Below are 16,655 nucleotides of genomic sequence, written 5' to 3'. Positions count from 1 at the left end.
CTTGCTCAGTGGGTTAAGGATCTGGCATTGCTGTGAGCTGTGGTGTAGGTTACAGATAGATGCAGCTGAGATCTGACATAGCTATGGTGTAGGCCAGCAGCTACAGCTCCAATTCAACCCCTAGCCTGGGAACCTGCATACGCCACGGGTTCAGCCCTTAAAAGACAAATAAATAAATAAATAAAATGAAGATTACAAAAAATGCCTCTAGTCAACCCATAGAGCTCAGAATATTTTTATATACTTCAAAAAATGGAGATTCAGATTTAGACAAAGACTTCACAGTTCAGACATTTTTTAGTTTTTTCAAACGACCTGTAAATAAGATTTGATTATTCCATAGAAGACATAAAATACAAACTTTCTAAATGATCCTTTTTTTAGTATTTTTGTCACACCTGAATAAAACAGTTGAATAGTTTCCACTTAACTCATCTTCATCATTTGTTATGTTTTCCATCTTTTACTGTTTTATATAAACATTAATAGTAATGACTCAAAGTCAATCTAAACTTAGAACTGCAGCTATTTTCCCCGATACCAACTAGTAAGAGAAAATTAGCATCAGCATGGGAAAGTCATGTTTCTCTGAGTGGTATCCTAGCAGAAGTTTAGCACAAAAAGTAGGAAAAGGGAACAGAACACATTCCAATTAAACCTGAGAACTGAATTTCTGTCCCCACAAAGAAGCAATGCCATCCTATCATCTACCCATTTTTATATCTATATCTATCTTTGTCTATTATATCCTAGGACTACATTTTAGTAATTGCATGTATTTGTACAGGCACTATACTTTAAAATGAGATATTTCCATTTAACATATGTGAGGAGTGGGAGAGGATAGAAGGATGGGGAAGAGAAAGAGAGGTTCAAAATGAGAGCTAAACTTAAGAAGAAAGAACTCTCTGGTTACCTTTGGAGAACTTCAGGAAAGCAATTCAATCTGAAAACTGGTAAATAAAAAGAAATCCAGCATTTATTTTATGCCTTTTCCGTATAAACTGTATTGCACGAAAACAAAAACTTGAGAAGAAAAAGTTATTTATAGACATCCAAATAGTAAGTGAAGATGGAATGATAAAGTCAGAATAACACTATTTTGTGACCCCTAATAAAATAATAGATCTAAGCAACAAATCATCAATGGCTGCTAAATTAACCAGGTAAAAAGTTGACAGGGAACTTTACAAAGAATAGATTAGGCAGACAATACCTGAACCTAGTGATCAGTCTTTCCACCAGAGAGAAAGATAATCAGACATGATGTAAAAGAAGATGCAACAGGAGTTCTCACTGTGGCACAGAAGGCAAGAAAAGAGCATTATCTCTGTGGTGGTTTCAGTTCCATCCCCAGCCCAGCCCAGTAGATTAAGGATCCAGCATTGCCACAGCTTCAGCATGAGTTGCAGCTGTGGCTTGGATTCGATCCCTGTCCCAGGAACTTCCATATGCCACAGATGAAGCTGAAAAAGATTTTGAAAAAAGATACAATGATCTATAAAGTATTCTTTCAAAAAAAAATACTAAACTCAAGCCTGATTAAGCCTCTAAATTTAACTATCTTTCATAAAAAACACAGAGGAGCATGTTAAATGACATCACAAAGATGCCTCAGCAAAATAAAAAATGTGAAAAATTCTAAAAGACAAGTAACCTACTTTCTTCAACAAATAAATTACAAGGGAGGAAAGGGACAGAAAGAGAAGAAACTATAGAATAAAGGAGATTTAGGAAATATATCAATTAAATTCAATATGTAAATCCTGTTTAGATCTTGACTCAAGCAAACCAACATACAAAAAAAGCAAAACTCTTTATCAAACAATGAAAAAAATGTGAATACTAATTGGACATTAAATTATATTAAAGAATTCTAATTTTCAGGTTTGGTGATAATATTGTGGTTACATTAAAACAACAACGTGTCCCTACAGTTTAGAGATATATGCATAGGCACACGTACATATATTTACAGCTAAAGTTTGATATGGTATATAGGAATTGGTTCAAAACAGTCTGGGAGAAAAGTGCAGGGGGCACTAGTATACTTGAAATGATACTTAACCTTTGAAACTGGGTAGTGAACACATAAAGGTTCATTACACTACTCTATTTTTATGTATGTTTTTAAATGTTCATTTTAAAGTTTGAAAAAAAATAAAAAAGAATTGTCCTTGGTAGATAGTTAACCTCTCAGGCATTATGTAAATATTGATTGAGCCCATTTATGCATGAGGCATTATTCTGGTGCTAGAGACACACCCTACAACAGAGCAACTGACAAATGAAATAGAATTATATTTGCTAACACAGAGGAAGAAGTAATCAGAAGCATAAAATTCCAGAGATTTACTACTACTAGTTGACAAATATGAACAAGAACAATAAGGAAATGGGGTGTTTTTTGGTAATCATCTCCCATTCTTTCCTCTGCTTATCCCTAACTTTCCAATATTGCCAAAGTAGTAAGTCGAAGTAAAAAGATTATCTACTTTCTTCCTCTTTTCTGCATTTAACTTTTTTTTTAAGGGCGGGGGGCGGGGGGTGTCTTTTTAGGGCCACACCCATGGCATATGGAAGTTCCCAGTCTAAGAGTTGAACTGCAGCTACAGTTGCAGGCCTACATAATAGCCACATCAACACCAGATCCGAGCTACGTCTACAACCTACACCACAGCCCATGACAATGCCACATCCTTAACCCACTGAGTGAGGCCAGGGATCGAACTCACTCAGGATCTTCATGGATCCTAGTCAGGTTCATTACCACTGAGCTACAATGGGAAATCCCTCATTTTATACTGTTTGGCAATTTTTGGTTTCCTTTTGTTAAAACAGCTTAAAATCAAAATTATGACAAACCCATTTGGCCATTTCCCTCTTTTTTATTTAAGTTACTGTTATAATATAATAACAAGAATAATTTAACTAAAGTAAAAGAAACCTGAACAAAGAAAGAAAGAAAAATGTTTAAACAATAGCTTGAGAACTTTCCATGTAATCATGGAAATCAAGACCAAAATGATCTTCTATAAAACTGTAAATAATAATGATAAACTACTAAATTTAAAATTGGTATATTGCGCTAGCCCAATAAATACTACTTCTTTCCTATAAATCAGAAACTATATAACACAGAATTATAAACAGACTTCTTTTAAAACTTAGTTTGAAATTTCACACATAAAATATTAAATTATTATAATTATCAATACCTATTTAAATATATATACTTTCATAAGAAGTGGCTTAAACATTTCAAAATAAAATATAAAAATATAACTGTACTTATAGTTGTCCTTTATTATTTTTTAAAAATTTGTATTTTTAGGAGTTCCTGTCGTGGCACAATGGAAACGAATCTGACTAGGAACCATGAAGTTGCAGGTTCAATCCCTGGCCTTGCTCAGTGGTTTAAGGATCTGGCATTGCTGTGAACTGTGGTGTGTGAGCTGTGGTGTAGGTCACAGACGTGGCTGGGATCCTGCATTGCTGAGGCTGTGGCGTAGGCTAGCAGCTGTAGCTCTGGTTTGACTCCTAGCCTGGAAACCTCTACATGCTGCTAGTGTGTCCCTAAAAACAAAAAAAAAAAAAGGCATTTTTTTAAAGGATCTTTCAAACTATTAAAATACTGAAACTTTCTTAACTAATGTTTTAGCATAACTGAGCACCAAATATGTAATACTGGAAGAATTCACTATGATAGATACATATTATGTAAAGAAATTAACAGCTATTACTTGTAGAATGAGCCATTCCATTTCATGAAAAAAAGAAGAGACAAGTCACCAATTTCTAGGTCACAACAGAGAGAAGTAACATTACATGGAAATAAAACACCGTTTAACAGAAACACAATTTTGATCATACCATCTAGTTCCCAATGAAGAAATTTAATGTTCAAAAAGGCATAAAGGAAAAAACCGAAATACATAGAGCAGTTGTAAACCACTAATAAAGCTCACACTGGGAGATAGGATTAAATACAGGGGATCTTGTTTAGGGAATAAGAGCGTGAGGTTTTATTCAATATATCTTTTCTGACTGTGGGAAATATATTCCTCTGTGGTATCTCTGAAAACATCCAACTCTGAGTTCTCTTAACAATCCGGTTCAACCCTATACTCCCACATGCTGAATATTCAAATAGAAGCAAGCAATGTAATGCCAAGCCTCTACGCAAAGGTGAGCGGACCCAAAACTGAGCAACACAGCTTGGGTTATCATTACTGCTTTATCAATTATTCTGGCAGCAACAGAAATCTATCCTAAAACACAAAATTTGTAAAAAAAAAAAAACAAAAAAAAAAACACCATGTACATCCTTAAAAAACTGACCAAGAGCAACCAAGAAAGAAATTCAGGAGGTGAATGAAACACAAATAAGAGAGAAAACTCACTAGCCACAAAAAAAGTGGAGCTGAAGTATTCAATACCAGTTTCTCATAAACGAAAGAATACATAACTGAGACCTCAACATCAAGAGGCACATGGTCCTAGTTCATACAAGGCCCAGATTTCTGTTCTTTTGATCTGTAGTCTTTTCTTTACACAGCAGTACCTTCTCTTTCAATGACGTCTTACATAGACCATTATTAAAACAACTTGCATTTACTGAAGGCACTGGGCAAGCAAATCAGATGTGCACATCCCAATCCGCTTGTTCAGTGACCCCAATAGAACCTGGGATAGAGTCACTACCCCATTTGCCCAAGGTCACACGTTTCCAGGCAGAGTAAGCTCTAAAAGAATCCATGAGCTTTGCCCTCCTAAAGAAAAAAAAAAAAAACAGAATTCTCTCTAAAGCCTAAACCAAACCAGTTGTCAGATAAATGTGTTTCTTCTGACACCAACGGCTACTTTTAATTTGGCTGCTATTTCTCCTAGATTTTGTGCATAGGAATTCCATGCTGGTCTTCTTGTTCTGCGTCCACAGTATATGGCATAGTCTCATCAATCTAAGACTACAACCTGTGAAATTAGGACATTCTAAATCTCTTTCATAAAATTACAATTCTCTCTCAATTTCTATCAAAAAAACCACCCTGCTTCTACTAAATTTCACATTCAGACTATTAACACCAATGAGTGTTAATTCAGAGATTAGTATATTAAATATCCATTAAATCTATGTTGTTTTTTAGATTTTCATATACCTTTTTAATACTTAAAATTTTATCTATATTCTAACACATATTTCCCCTCAAATAGACTCTCAAACTATAAAATTTTGAAAGTGAGTAAATTTTGTCATACAAATCCTTTATAGGTAGACATAATATCATACCATACAAAATACATACTCTTCTCTAAAATTGTGTGAAATGTTACTTGGTTTTTCTCTATTCTTCCTAATTCATTGTCTTCAGACTGAATCCAATCCTTAAAATAATTTGAAGAAATTCAAAACAACTGAACCTAATCAATATTTTGAATGTTTTGAATTATGTTAATATAAATTCAAAGTTTAAATAATAATAGATTACTAAAAACAAATGAATGACAATTATTTCATATAGGAAAAAAGGACATCTCTTTATTAAATGCCAGTTATTTAATTTCATCAGCAGTCGTCCTGCAGAAATCATAAATAAATGGGAACAGAATCTACCTAGAAAATGTTCTGAGAAACTTACCATCATTTTGGCTCTTGCCCTTCATCTCTTCTTTCCATGATGGGATGCTGTTCAGGGGAACATAGTCCCTTGTGTATTCTTTGCGTCTCTCCTCTACAGTCATCTTCAGTAAACGTTCTTGCAAAATAAAAGCAGAATCTCCATTTGTATTTAACTTTTGAATTCAGGAATTATTTTATAATTTAAATACTAACCATGCTAAGCTAACCAAAGAATTGGTATGGATTTGAAGAATACCAAAATGCAAATCTAATGACACTGTATTTGAATGCAAAAAGGTGTCAAATACGTATTAGTAGGGGGAAAAAAATCAAAGCCTAATGAGAAAGACATTCTTGTGACAGTCCAAGAAAGAAGTAAATTTTCTCAATCAACACCTACTGACAGTCCACTATGTGCCTAGGTGATACACAGCAGGTACAAAAGTGACCTTTAACTTTGAGGAGGTCACAGACAAAAGAGAAAACAGATAAGATAAAATGATAGCTACATTAATAAAATAAAAATCCTAAGGCAAATATGTACAAATGCTAAGAGTAAAAGAAAAGCAGCCAACAAGATACTTCTTTGGAGTTCCCTTATGGCACAGTAGGTTAAGGATCCAGTGTTGTCAATGCAGCAGCTTGTGTCACTACTGCAGTGGAGGTTCAGTCCCTGGCTTGGAAACCTCCCCTCTTCTCGGGTGTAGCCAAAGAAGAAAAAGATACTTGCTCAATTCTACAATGTCATCAACAATAAGACTGCCCTTTCAATTTAATAATGCCTTTGTGGAGGTGATAGCAACAATAAATAAAATCTTAATTATAAGATTAAAATATTTTTAAGCATTTAGAATTAACAATAGTTGATGTTGTTTATAAAGAACTTACTGTGTGTCAGGCACTTCAAATATATAACTTTATTAAAATAATCTTCCCAAAACTCAGCAAAATAGATAGTATTATTACCCCTATTTTGCAGACACGAAATGAAGCACAGCAAAGTTCAGTAGTTTATCCAAAGCAAGAGAGCTTCCCATTAAAGTCCAGTTAGATATCTCCAGTAGTCAAAAACTACAGCCTATATATATACCATTAGCCACTATACTGTACTACCTTCTCAGCAAAAGCTGCCCAAAAGAGGTGATGTGTATGCTGATTCCTGAAGGATAGGCAGAATTTTGCCATAAAGAGGTAACAAATAAGGATACTTCAGACTAATACAGCAATGTAACAAAGATGAGGAGGTATGGATAGTTTAATGAAGCTACAAGATATGTAACAAGGAAGAAAAGTAACAGATTGAAAAGTAGCTAGAAGCAGAAGTTAATATGAAAATATATAGGAACCTGTATACCATGCCCAACAGTTTAATCTTAGGCTATAAAGTATACCACAAACACTTAAAGTTGATTAGGCATATCCTAGATGGTACGTAAATGATCCACTAGGGATACTGGGGGAAAAAATGTAAGAAATTCTATTTATTTTGAATCTAAGGAAATAACAAAGATTTACCAATATTCAATACATAAACTGACACTGGCATCCTCACTCATTGTGTATGTCAGCTGTCATGCATCATATATTTTACCAAATAAAGGTCTCCACCATGTAGAGCAAGTAGTAGTCATACTCTCACTCTCTAATTCTTCCAGCTTTTTTTTTTTTTTTTGTCTTTTTGCTATTTCTTTGGGCCGCTCCCGCGGCACATGGAGGTTCCCAGGCTAGGGGTTGAGTTGGAGCTGTAGCCGCCAGGCTACGCCAGAGCCACAGCAACGTGGGATCTGAGCCACGTCTGCAACCTACACCACAGCTCACGGCAACGCCGGATCGTTAACCCACTGAGCAAGGGCAGGGACCGAACCCACAACCTCATGGTTCCTAGTCGGATTCGTTAACCACTGCGCCACGACGGGAACTCCAAATTCTTCTAGCATCTTACAAGGCACTGTAGCTTAGGCGAATGGATTTAAGGATAGTATCTAATTTTAGGTAATTTAACCCTCATAAAATAACCACTTTAAAAGTCTCTGGAGTTCCCATCGTGGCTCGGTGGAAATGAATCTGACTAGTATCCATGAGGATACAGGTGTGATCCTTGGCCGCGATCAGTGGGTTAAGGATCCGGCATTGCTGTGAGCTGTGGTGTAGGTTGAAGACGTGGCTCAGATCTGGAGTTGCTGTGGTTGTGGCGTAGCCCAATGGCTACAGCTCTGATTCAACCCCTAGCCTGGGAACTTCCATATGCCTCAGGTGCAACCCTGAAAAAAGACACACACACACACACAAAAAAAAAAAAAAAAAAAAAAAAAAAAGTCTTTCACAAAAAAACTGCAGAAAGTATTAATGTACACACAAGTGAACACAAAAAAAATGGAGAACCAATGTTTCTCCCTGCTCTTAGAACTGGTTTTTCTTCAGCCACATTAGGAAACCAAAAAGAAAAAAAAATGTATTTTTAATCACATGTGATATATTCACTCACAATATTACAACATTCAAGGGTCAACACTGTATTGAATTTAAGATGCCAAGGGCATTCAAGTTGAAATCAAGACTCTGGAACTCAGGCAGGAGAGAGATCTAGCTTAGAGATTTGGGAAATCACAGCCTATACTTCCAGTCCTCTAGGCAGTTCATAGGGGAGGGTAAGATAGAGGACCAAACCTCAAACAAACAACATTTAGGTAGTGGACACAAAAAGGAGGAAAAAATAAAACTTAAGATGTCACTGGAGGTACGAGGGGAATCAAGTTCCCAGTGATGTGGAAACCAGCAGAAAAAAGAGTGTCAATGAGAAGAGGGGAAATCTTGTTAATTGTGACAGGAAGATCAGAAAGAATAAAAATTAATAATCCACTGGTTTTTATCAACTGAGTCAAGAAAAATACTGAGGGAGTTCCTGTTGTAGCTCAAGAGTAACTAACACAACTAGTATCCATGAGGATGTGGGTTCAATCCCCAGCCTCACTAAGTGGGTTAAAGGATCCAGCATCACCTTGAGCTGTGGTGTAGGCCAGCAGCTGCAGCCCACAGCTCCGATTCAACCCCTAGCTTGGGAACTTCCATATGCTGCACCTGCAGCCCGTTAAAAAAAAAAAAAAAAAAAAAAGGTGAGAAGAGAGCAATATGGTTAACAGAGCAGTCTGGATTCTAATACCAAAGCAAGCAAATCTATGTGATGTTGTGTTAACTTAATCTCTTTATGGTTCAGTTTCTTTTTGAAGTAAGTTGGCAGGTATTACCAACTTACATATGAGGCAACTAAGACAAAAGGGTTGAATAACTTAATTAGGGTTCCACAGCTAGTAAGCAGTATAACTAGGATTAAAACCCAGGCAAATGGTGTTCAAAGCTCAGGACTTTACAGTATACTACCTCACAGGGCTATTTTAAGAATTAAATGATAGAGTGCATGTAAGCTGGGCACAAAAACAGGACTCAAATTTTAACTTTTTAATAGTAGTACCATAATCATTGTTATTACTGAACGACTTCAGGAACAGTAGTTTGCTTAGAGTATAATATATCCTGGAGATTTTGAGAGACTGAGGAAAAGAAGAACAGCAACTCTAAGATGAAGCCCTGTGGAAGGAAGGCTACTTTAGGGCAGAAAAGACTTAATGGTTATTACAGGCTGAGGAGAGGAACCCAGAGATACTGAGATAACTAAACATACCCAAAAGGGAATAAATGATAATACAAGATCTCAAAGAATACAGAGGCAATAAAGAGCACAATCAGAGGGATTAATCTTAGAAATGAAGAAGTGCTTCGTCTAAGACACAAAGAAAACTGAAAGGACAATGGACATGTAAAGAAACAAAAGAGACTGTGGAGAAAGACATTAGGACTGTTTATGTTACATGATATGTATTTTCTCCATGAATTAAAAGGGAATGTCATCTGTCTAGTGTAAGGGATAAGGTCCTGATGGAATAGAAAGTTTGAAGAGAATGCTAAATTTGAAACAACACAGAGGTGGAAAAGTTATGACTAGTGTTTACCAAAGCACTACTAAAAAAGCTCAGATCACGAATATGGAAATACTGCAGTATCAACTGAAATCAATTGCAATATCAATATCAAGTTGAAAGATCAACCTGTAGTTTTAATTAAGTATCAGAAGTACATATGGGAACATGACATGGCCTCTGTCATTCCATTTACCTAAAAGTTTAAGTGTGGGAGTTCCCATCTTGGCTCAGTAGTTAACGAATCCAACTAGGAACCATGAGGTTGCAGGTTCGATCCCTGGCCTTGCTCAGTGGGTTAAGGATCTGGCGTTGCCATGAGCTGTGGTGTAGGTTGGAAACGCGGCTGGGATCCCGCGTTGCTGTAGCTCTGGCGTAGATGGTGGCTACAGCTCCGATTCGACCCCTAGCCTGGGAATCTCCATATGCCACAGAAGTGGCCCTAGAAATGGCAAAAATGACAAAAAAAAAAAAAAAAAAAAGTTTAAGTGTGGACACTTAGAAAAAAACAAGATGAATAATAAGACAATTAAGATAAATAAATAATTTAACTTTCAGTACTTGAAATGGTAATACACATTGAGTGGCTTTGAATTAAGGCTCAAAATATTAGATCAATAGCATTTATTTAACCTATGTGGACTTGAAAATTGCTTATTTATTTAAACAGTGAAACATAATGAGGGTCACAGTCATATATAGTTTCTTTGGCTTTACACAAAATTTTTCCTTAAAGAATGTTTAACGTTTGTAGTAAATCCTTTGTGAAACAAGCATATAAATAGGCAGACATACTTATTAGATGGTACACTGAGTTAAAATGTTTATAGAATGCCTTGATATTTCAATGAAGTGGGTAAGCCTTCCTTTAGATTTAAATAACAGCTACAAAAATACAATACCACCCTCTCCAGTGCAATTCAAAAAAAATTCATACAGTCCATCAGTTTCTTTTTTTTTTTAAGCTTTTTTTTCTTTTTTTAGTCCATCAGTTTCTTTTTTTTAAGTTCCTGGGCCAGGGATTGAACGCAAGCTACAGTAGTGACAATGCTGCATCCTTAACCCTCTGGGCCACCAGTGAACACATCAGTTTCTTAATATTAACCACTGTTTTGGAAAACCTTAGCTCCTTCTTGATGGCATAACATAAATGTATTTTTTATGGAAGTATACTGATTTATTATATTTTAAAAATTAAATATTCCAAAAGTACACACCCTAAAAAGACACTGACACACTAAAAGGTCCTCAAGTCACAATTTTCTTTTAACATGAAACTTCATGGACAAGACAAAAATATACTTTGTTAAATGTTTCTTTAATGGTGCATTTGCTTATCTGTTTAGAAAAAAATTAATATAGGAATATTTTCCCCTATCATTAGAAGAAAAAAATTTAAGACATTAAAGATTCTAAAATGCTTATCACAGTCCAAAAGCATAGATGTTAAATGGAGAAACCATTATAATATTGTTAGTTCAGAAACATTATAACAAAAAAAGATCATAAATAATCGCTAAAATTTCATCAATTATTCATAAATTTAAAACAATTTCCATATCTTCCACTATTTTGCCTTCATTATTATCAATAATACAAAGTTTATATTTCAAGACCACCAATAAAAATGGGCATAAAAGATTTTTCAATGCTTACAAAGTAAATCCTTGTTGAAACTCAACTTCTATGAAAACAAAGCAAAATTACTTTACACTACTTTATATATCAGGCTATATACAGACTGATAACACAACAGTGGTTTGCTTTTTTTCTTTTCTTTTCTAGGGCCACACCTGCAGCACATGGAGGTTCCTAGGCTAGGGGTCTAATTGGAGCTGTAGCCTCCCAGCCTACGCCAGAGCCACAGCAACTCAGGATCAGAGCTGAGTCTGCACCTACACCACAGCTCACTGCAACGCCAGATCCTTAACCCACTGAGCGAGGCCAGGGATCGAACCCGCAACCTCGTGGTTCCTAGTCGGATTTGTTAACCACTGCACCACAACGGGAACTCCAACAGGGTTTGTTTTGTGACACCAAAAGTAGTTCTACATATGCCCAGTTGTTAAAGCATAACTAAATGGAATACAACCTAGTCTGTCAATATTTAAAGACCATTTTAACTGTGTTGTTCAGTTATACTATGTTAAATCTTCCCAGGAGTTAACGTGAAAAAAAAAAAAAAATTCCCTCTCATCCCCTTTCTCAGGCATTGTTTGAAGGCCCTACGCAGAGGATTCTTTTCCCACATTTATTCTTTCTCTATCCATGTTTGGCCTTATTTATAAAGACTGGGAGTTGCAATAAAAATCTATAGGTTGTAAAGAGCTATTAGAGAAATCAACTTTCAACCTGGAGTGGAGCAGAACCCTGGAGGGCCCCCCCACCATGTACAAAACTGAGCAATTAATGATTAGGACAATAGAGTCACAGAATCAGTGTATAGTGCACACTCCTGAGTTGTTTTACAGATACTATAACTGCCATCAGAGGGGAAAAACACTAGCTGCATGATGACCAGACAGCCCCATCTTGGGCAGTACTGAATCTACAGCTAGCACAATTCTAAGAACTGGCCTCAAGAGAATGGGATTAACATTATTGCTCATAATGATCTATATCTTTGTGGGTATCGAAATTATTGCAGCTTGCTCTGCCCATATTATAAGCATGCAACTAAAATTGCTTGTAGGAGGTGATGCTAGAGACCAATGTTGACATCTTTCACTGTGAGAATGCAGTGCCCTAAATCAGCATGAAAAAGTTAGTTATTAGCTCTGTTTTAATCCCACAGAAATTGAATGAAGTTTGACAGTAAGGAACTTTGCTTTTGCCCCTTTCCTGTTTGTCCATTTCTATTCATTCCCGTCTAACCGTAAAAGAATTGAAGCAATGAGATCTTCAGGCAATTTAACCTAACTCTTGACTTATGCTCTCCTGAATACACACCATGCCCTGCCTAACCTGTTGATCCTTCTCCTAGATAAAAAGAATGAAAATTAAGCAGTTAGAAAATGACTAGCTCTCCACCCCCAACAGCCCCTTTAGCAAATCCAGCAGGCAGATTGCTCAGGCAAGAAAATGCTGAAGAAAGAGTCAGCCAGTCTGCTCACAATAGAGATTCATGCAGAATCCAATGTCCTGTCTCGATGATTTCACTGAGTCTTCTCCCTTTTCCCCTTTAAAAACTGTCATGGCTGAGCATAATCTTCAGAGTTGGTCTCAGGACATGAGCCCACTTTCTCCCGAGATCTCTGGCTTTTCTCATTAAAACAACTTTCCTTTCTATTGACATCTGCCTCTAGAATTATTGGCTTTTGGGCGATGAGCAGCTGAAGCTGAGTTTAGCAAGAGAACTAGTCACCCCTTCCTCCTTCCTCTATAAAGAACATGATACTTAAGGAGAGATGTGCATTTCCCTCACTCAGCCTCGCTTTTGATACACGGTTTAGTACATCTTGGCAGTAGCAATTCAAGTCCTTTTTACTACATTTCTGTAAAATTAGCTGCTACAGAATAAAAAGAAAGGAGTGGGGTGGGAGGGAGAAAACTGCAAAGACTCAAGTTTTACCTTGGATTATTACCTAACTCTGACACCAGAGAGAAAAAGAGAGAGGGAGAAAACAGCGCTGGGTCGCACACTTTGTGTATCTCCCCGACCTCAATGTCACTATCAATCTGCCTGATCTGGCTAAGCTTTGATCAGCACAAAACTCAGAGGTGGCTTCATTCACAGAAGAGTGGCATCGGTCTCACAGTCTTACTCTGAGCAACTTCAGACTGTGAATGGGATCGGAATTTAGAGGGAATCACTGCAGAGAAGAGCCCATTCAGACTTCTCTGAAGGCACTTAGCCTCTCGGAAAAGACACGCTCGTGTTAGGTTCTCCACCTGTCCCCCCAGCTCCAGGTTCTGAAAGTCACACTGAGGCGCAGAAGGAAGGGCCCGGCAAAAGGGCTAAAGACGCGAGGGTGGGGACGCCCTGCCAGAAGAGGAGCAGGACGCAGAGGCGCGGAGTAAACCGCCGAAGCTCAGCGGGCGCGGAGCAGCAGCAGCTGCGGCCGGGGTGCCAGCTGGCGGGCACGTGTCCCTGGGACACCCGGCCGGGACTCCGAAAGTCCCAGCTGGAGTCCGGGGCGGGGTGGGGACCGCCGCGCTGGGGGAGAAGGTGACCCGGCGCAGCAGCAGAGAGGGGCGTGAGCCCACAAGTGTGCGAGCGGCAGGTGCCCGGGGGCGGCGCGTGCACGCCGGGGTGCGCGCACGTGCGCGCGTGTGTACACACGGACCCGCGGGGGAAGCGGCACCGGCCGGGAAGGCGCGAGGCGAGAGCCGGGCGGAGGGCGCCTCTGCACACACAGCCCTGTCCCCCGCCCCCACCCCACCCCTTCCACCCCTGCCCCCGACCCCAGGACTCGACAGGACGGTTACCTTTCTCCTCTCTCCACACCTTTTTCTTCTTGTTGCTGGGGTACATGTTGCTGTGGGGGTGGCTGGCTTTAAGCTGCAAGTTCCCCAGGCTCACGGGCAAACAGGGTGTGTGTGGAGTGGGAGGGGTGGGGGGGGCACTCGGGAGGGAAAAGTGAAAGAGGCTCCGCACCCGCGCCTTTCGCCGCTCTCTAGTCGCCGCCCTCCTCCCTCAGCCGGCGTACTGCTCCGGCTCCCACCCGCCTCAGCCCCGCGGCCGCCGCCACAGCAGCCCTCAGAGCCTGTCAACTAGGTCACGCCTCGCGCTAACCTAACACCCGCGCAGGCCCCGCCTCCCAGCCGCTAGCCAGCGCCGCCTCCCATTGGCTGCACCATCCGCCGCTCTCCGCGTTCCAGCCACCGCGCGCCCCGACTTCGGACCCAGGGCGCAGGCGCAGGCGCAGGCTCGGGCCCGACGCCGAGGACGTTGGGGAGCTTGAGGGGGCGGAGCCAGGGAGCAAGGGGGCTGGAGGTAGCCTAGCGGCTGGGGTGGCGCGTGAGGCGGCTTCCTTGGAGAGGCAGGAGGCACTAGGAGATCCCCTCCCGCTTTGCTGCGCTAGGAGGACCCGAGGGCGTGGCCTCTAGGGCCAGGTGCGCCAGGTGACTGCGGAGCATCCTCAGGGCCTTAACCTGTGGAAGTAAGAGATGTGAGTTGACACGAATTGTGCACGTTCACTCTAACTGCTCCATCTGGATGGCTTTTACCAGATAATCTGAAACTTTTCTGTTGGTGGGCAAATGTAACCGAAAGAAGTGAAAGGATTAGGTAATGGTTTCAGACCATATGTAATCAGCTTCTCAACCTTACACAGTTCAGTGGAGTCCGATGAAAAGTGGAAAGAACAAAAGTAAACTGGAGTACTCAAGAGTTTTAAGAACTGGGAAGTAGTGAGCAACCAAAAGTTATATTGGAAACAAAAGACTTTCATCAAAGCAAATTCAAATGGGTGTTAATAAGAGCCAGGTCATATTACCGTTTTATTCCCCCACAAATTGCTTCAGGTCAAGGTGATGGTCTAAAGGGCTCACCTGATGCTGGGTAATACTAGTATTTAGGTGTTCTAGAATTTAGAGGAAGTTTGGTAACCCCCTCCCCAAATTTATGGTTTTTCTAAATATCAGACCATCCACTAGGCTGATTTCTTTGTGAATCCACATTTGTTTAACAATTGGAGTGTTGTCTTATAAGCTGTACTTAAGCTAGGTATGTAAGAACAAGTAGTTATTTGGAACACATTTTTTAACAATTAAAAAAAAAAAGAGGAGGCCCCATTAAAAATTGTAAAGAATGAAATGTTTTGAGTAACAGGTCTCTCTCATGAGGATGATTAATAACATAGTAAGGTACAATTTTTTATTTTAACATTATCTCTGCTTTTTTTCTTTTAATGCTATGAAATAATGTTTCAAGAAGGAAGTGATATTTGAGCTAGTAATAAAAATATGCACACATTTATTGGCAATGGAAATAAAAGGAGGGCTCTGATTCAAAGCATAGTACCCAGGTAGAATCAATAAAAATTGTTAATGCAATAGATTTTGGAAAGAGGATGAGAAAGAAAAAGAATATAAGGGTTCCATGGAATAGTTGAAAATAGCAATTTATCAATAAGATTGGGCAGTACAGGAGCAGTTTCAGATTTTGCAGGAAAGGTATTGAGTTCTTGTTTAGAAATGCAAAGTGTATCGTGTCTGCAGGAAAGTGCATCGTACTAGGCACCTTTGCTTTGTTAAAACAGAAGTTTCTGCCCCAACCCAGAGCCAGTCCTTCCACCTGTGCTTTCTTAGGAACATTATACTATTGATTATCTTTATCCTATGTTGACTGAAAGAACTGGGACCATTCATCAACTTTTAAACCTTTTAGGTTTCTCCCATGTTAAAAAAAAAAAAAAATTCCTCCTCCTCTCCAAAACCTCTCACTTACCAAAATGTGTCATTTGTCTTATATCCCACTTTTGCTCTTCAGTTTGCTTTAATCTTTTATCCTCTAAATCAACTGAAATGGCTGTTACTAAGTTAATCAGTTGCCTTCATGTGCTATTTAATGGACATTTTTCAATCTCTCTTACAAGATCTCTCAGCACATTTAACACTGTTAATCTCTATTCCTCCTTAAACCATTCTTTTCCATTAATTTCCTCACTCTTTTGAGTTTCCTCCTGTCTGGTAATTCCTTTACAGTCTCCTTTGTGGCCCATCTTCCTTTTCAGCCATTACATTTTGGAGTTCATTAAGATTCACTACTAATCTCTTGTCTATTTTCGCTTTATACTTTTTCTTTGAATAATTTCATCCATATTCATGGCTTCAGTTATAACAGTGGTTCTCAATCGGTGCAGTTCTGCCTCCCTTGGGGACATTGGCAATGTCTGGATAAATTTTTGGTTGTCAAATCTGGGGGAAGAATGCTACTGGCACTGTGTGAGTGTAAACCAAGAATTCTGCTGAGTGTCCAATAATGCACAGAACAGTCCCCCACAACAAAGAAATATCTGGCCCAAAATGTCGTTACTGCTGAGATTGGAAAATCCTGAGTTAAAGGAAAATTTCTTCTTGAGCTTTAAACCTATACATGCTACCATATACTGGATCTC

At 38.9% G+C, this 16,655-nt stretch overlaps 1 protein-coding gene across 5 annotated transcripts in view; it reads right to left on the bottom strand.

The window, feature by feature from the left end:
* The window catches only part of MACROD2 (MACRO domain containing 2), a 2,051,742-nt gene extending 2,037,296 nt beyond the window's left edge, over positions 1-14,446 (bottom strand). For all 5 annotated transcript variants that reach the window (XM_021077529.1, XM_021077532.1, XM_021077531.1 and 2 more), the window contains exons 1-2: positions 14,023-14,446; positions 5,640-5,756 (exon numbers count right to left, since the gene is read on the bottom strand). In XM_021077529.1, coding sequence (XP_020933188.1) covers positions 5,640-5,756; positions 14,023-14,068 — 163 coding nt within the window. In that variant the 5' untranslated portion in view covers positions 14,069-14,446. The remainder of the gene's footprint in view (positions 1-5,639; positions 5,757-14,022) is intronic.

The sequence above is a fragment of the Sus scrofa genome, chromosome 17 (assembly GCF_000003025.6).
Source record: "Sus scrofa isolate TJ Tabasco breed Duroc chromosome 17, Sscrofa11.1, whole genome shotgun sequence".
Taxonomy (NCBI): domain Eukaryota; kingdom Metazoa; phylum Chordata; class Mammalia; order Artiodactyla; family Suidae; genus Sus; species Sus scrofa.
The sequence above is the reverse complement of the archived record's forward strand: the minus strand, read 5'-3'. Positions and strand labels throughout refer to the sequence as shown.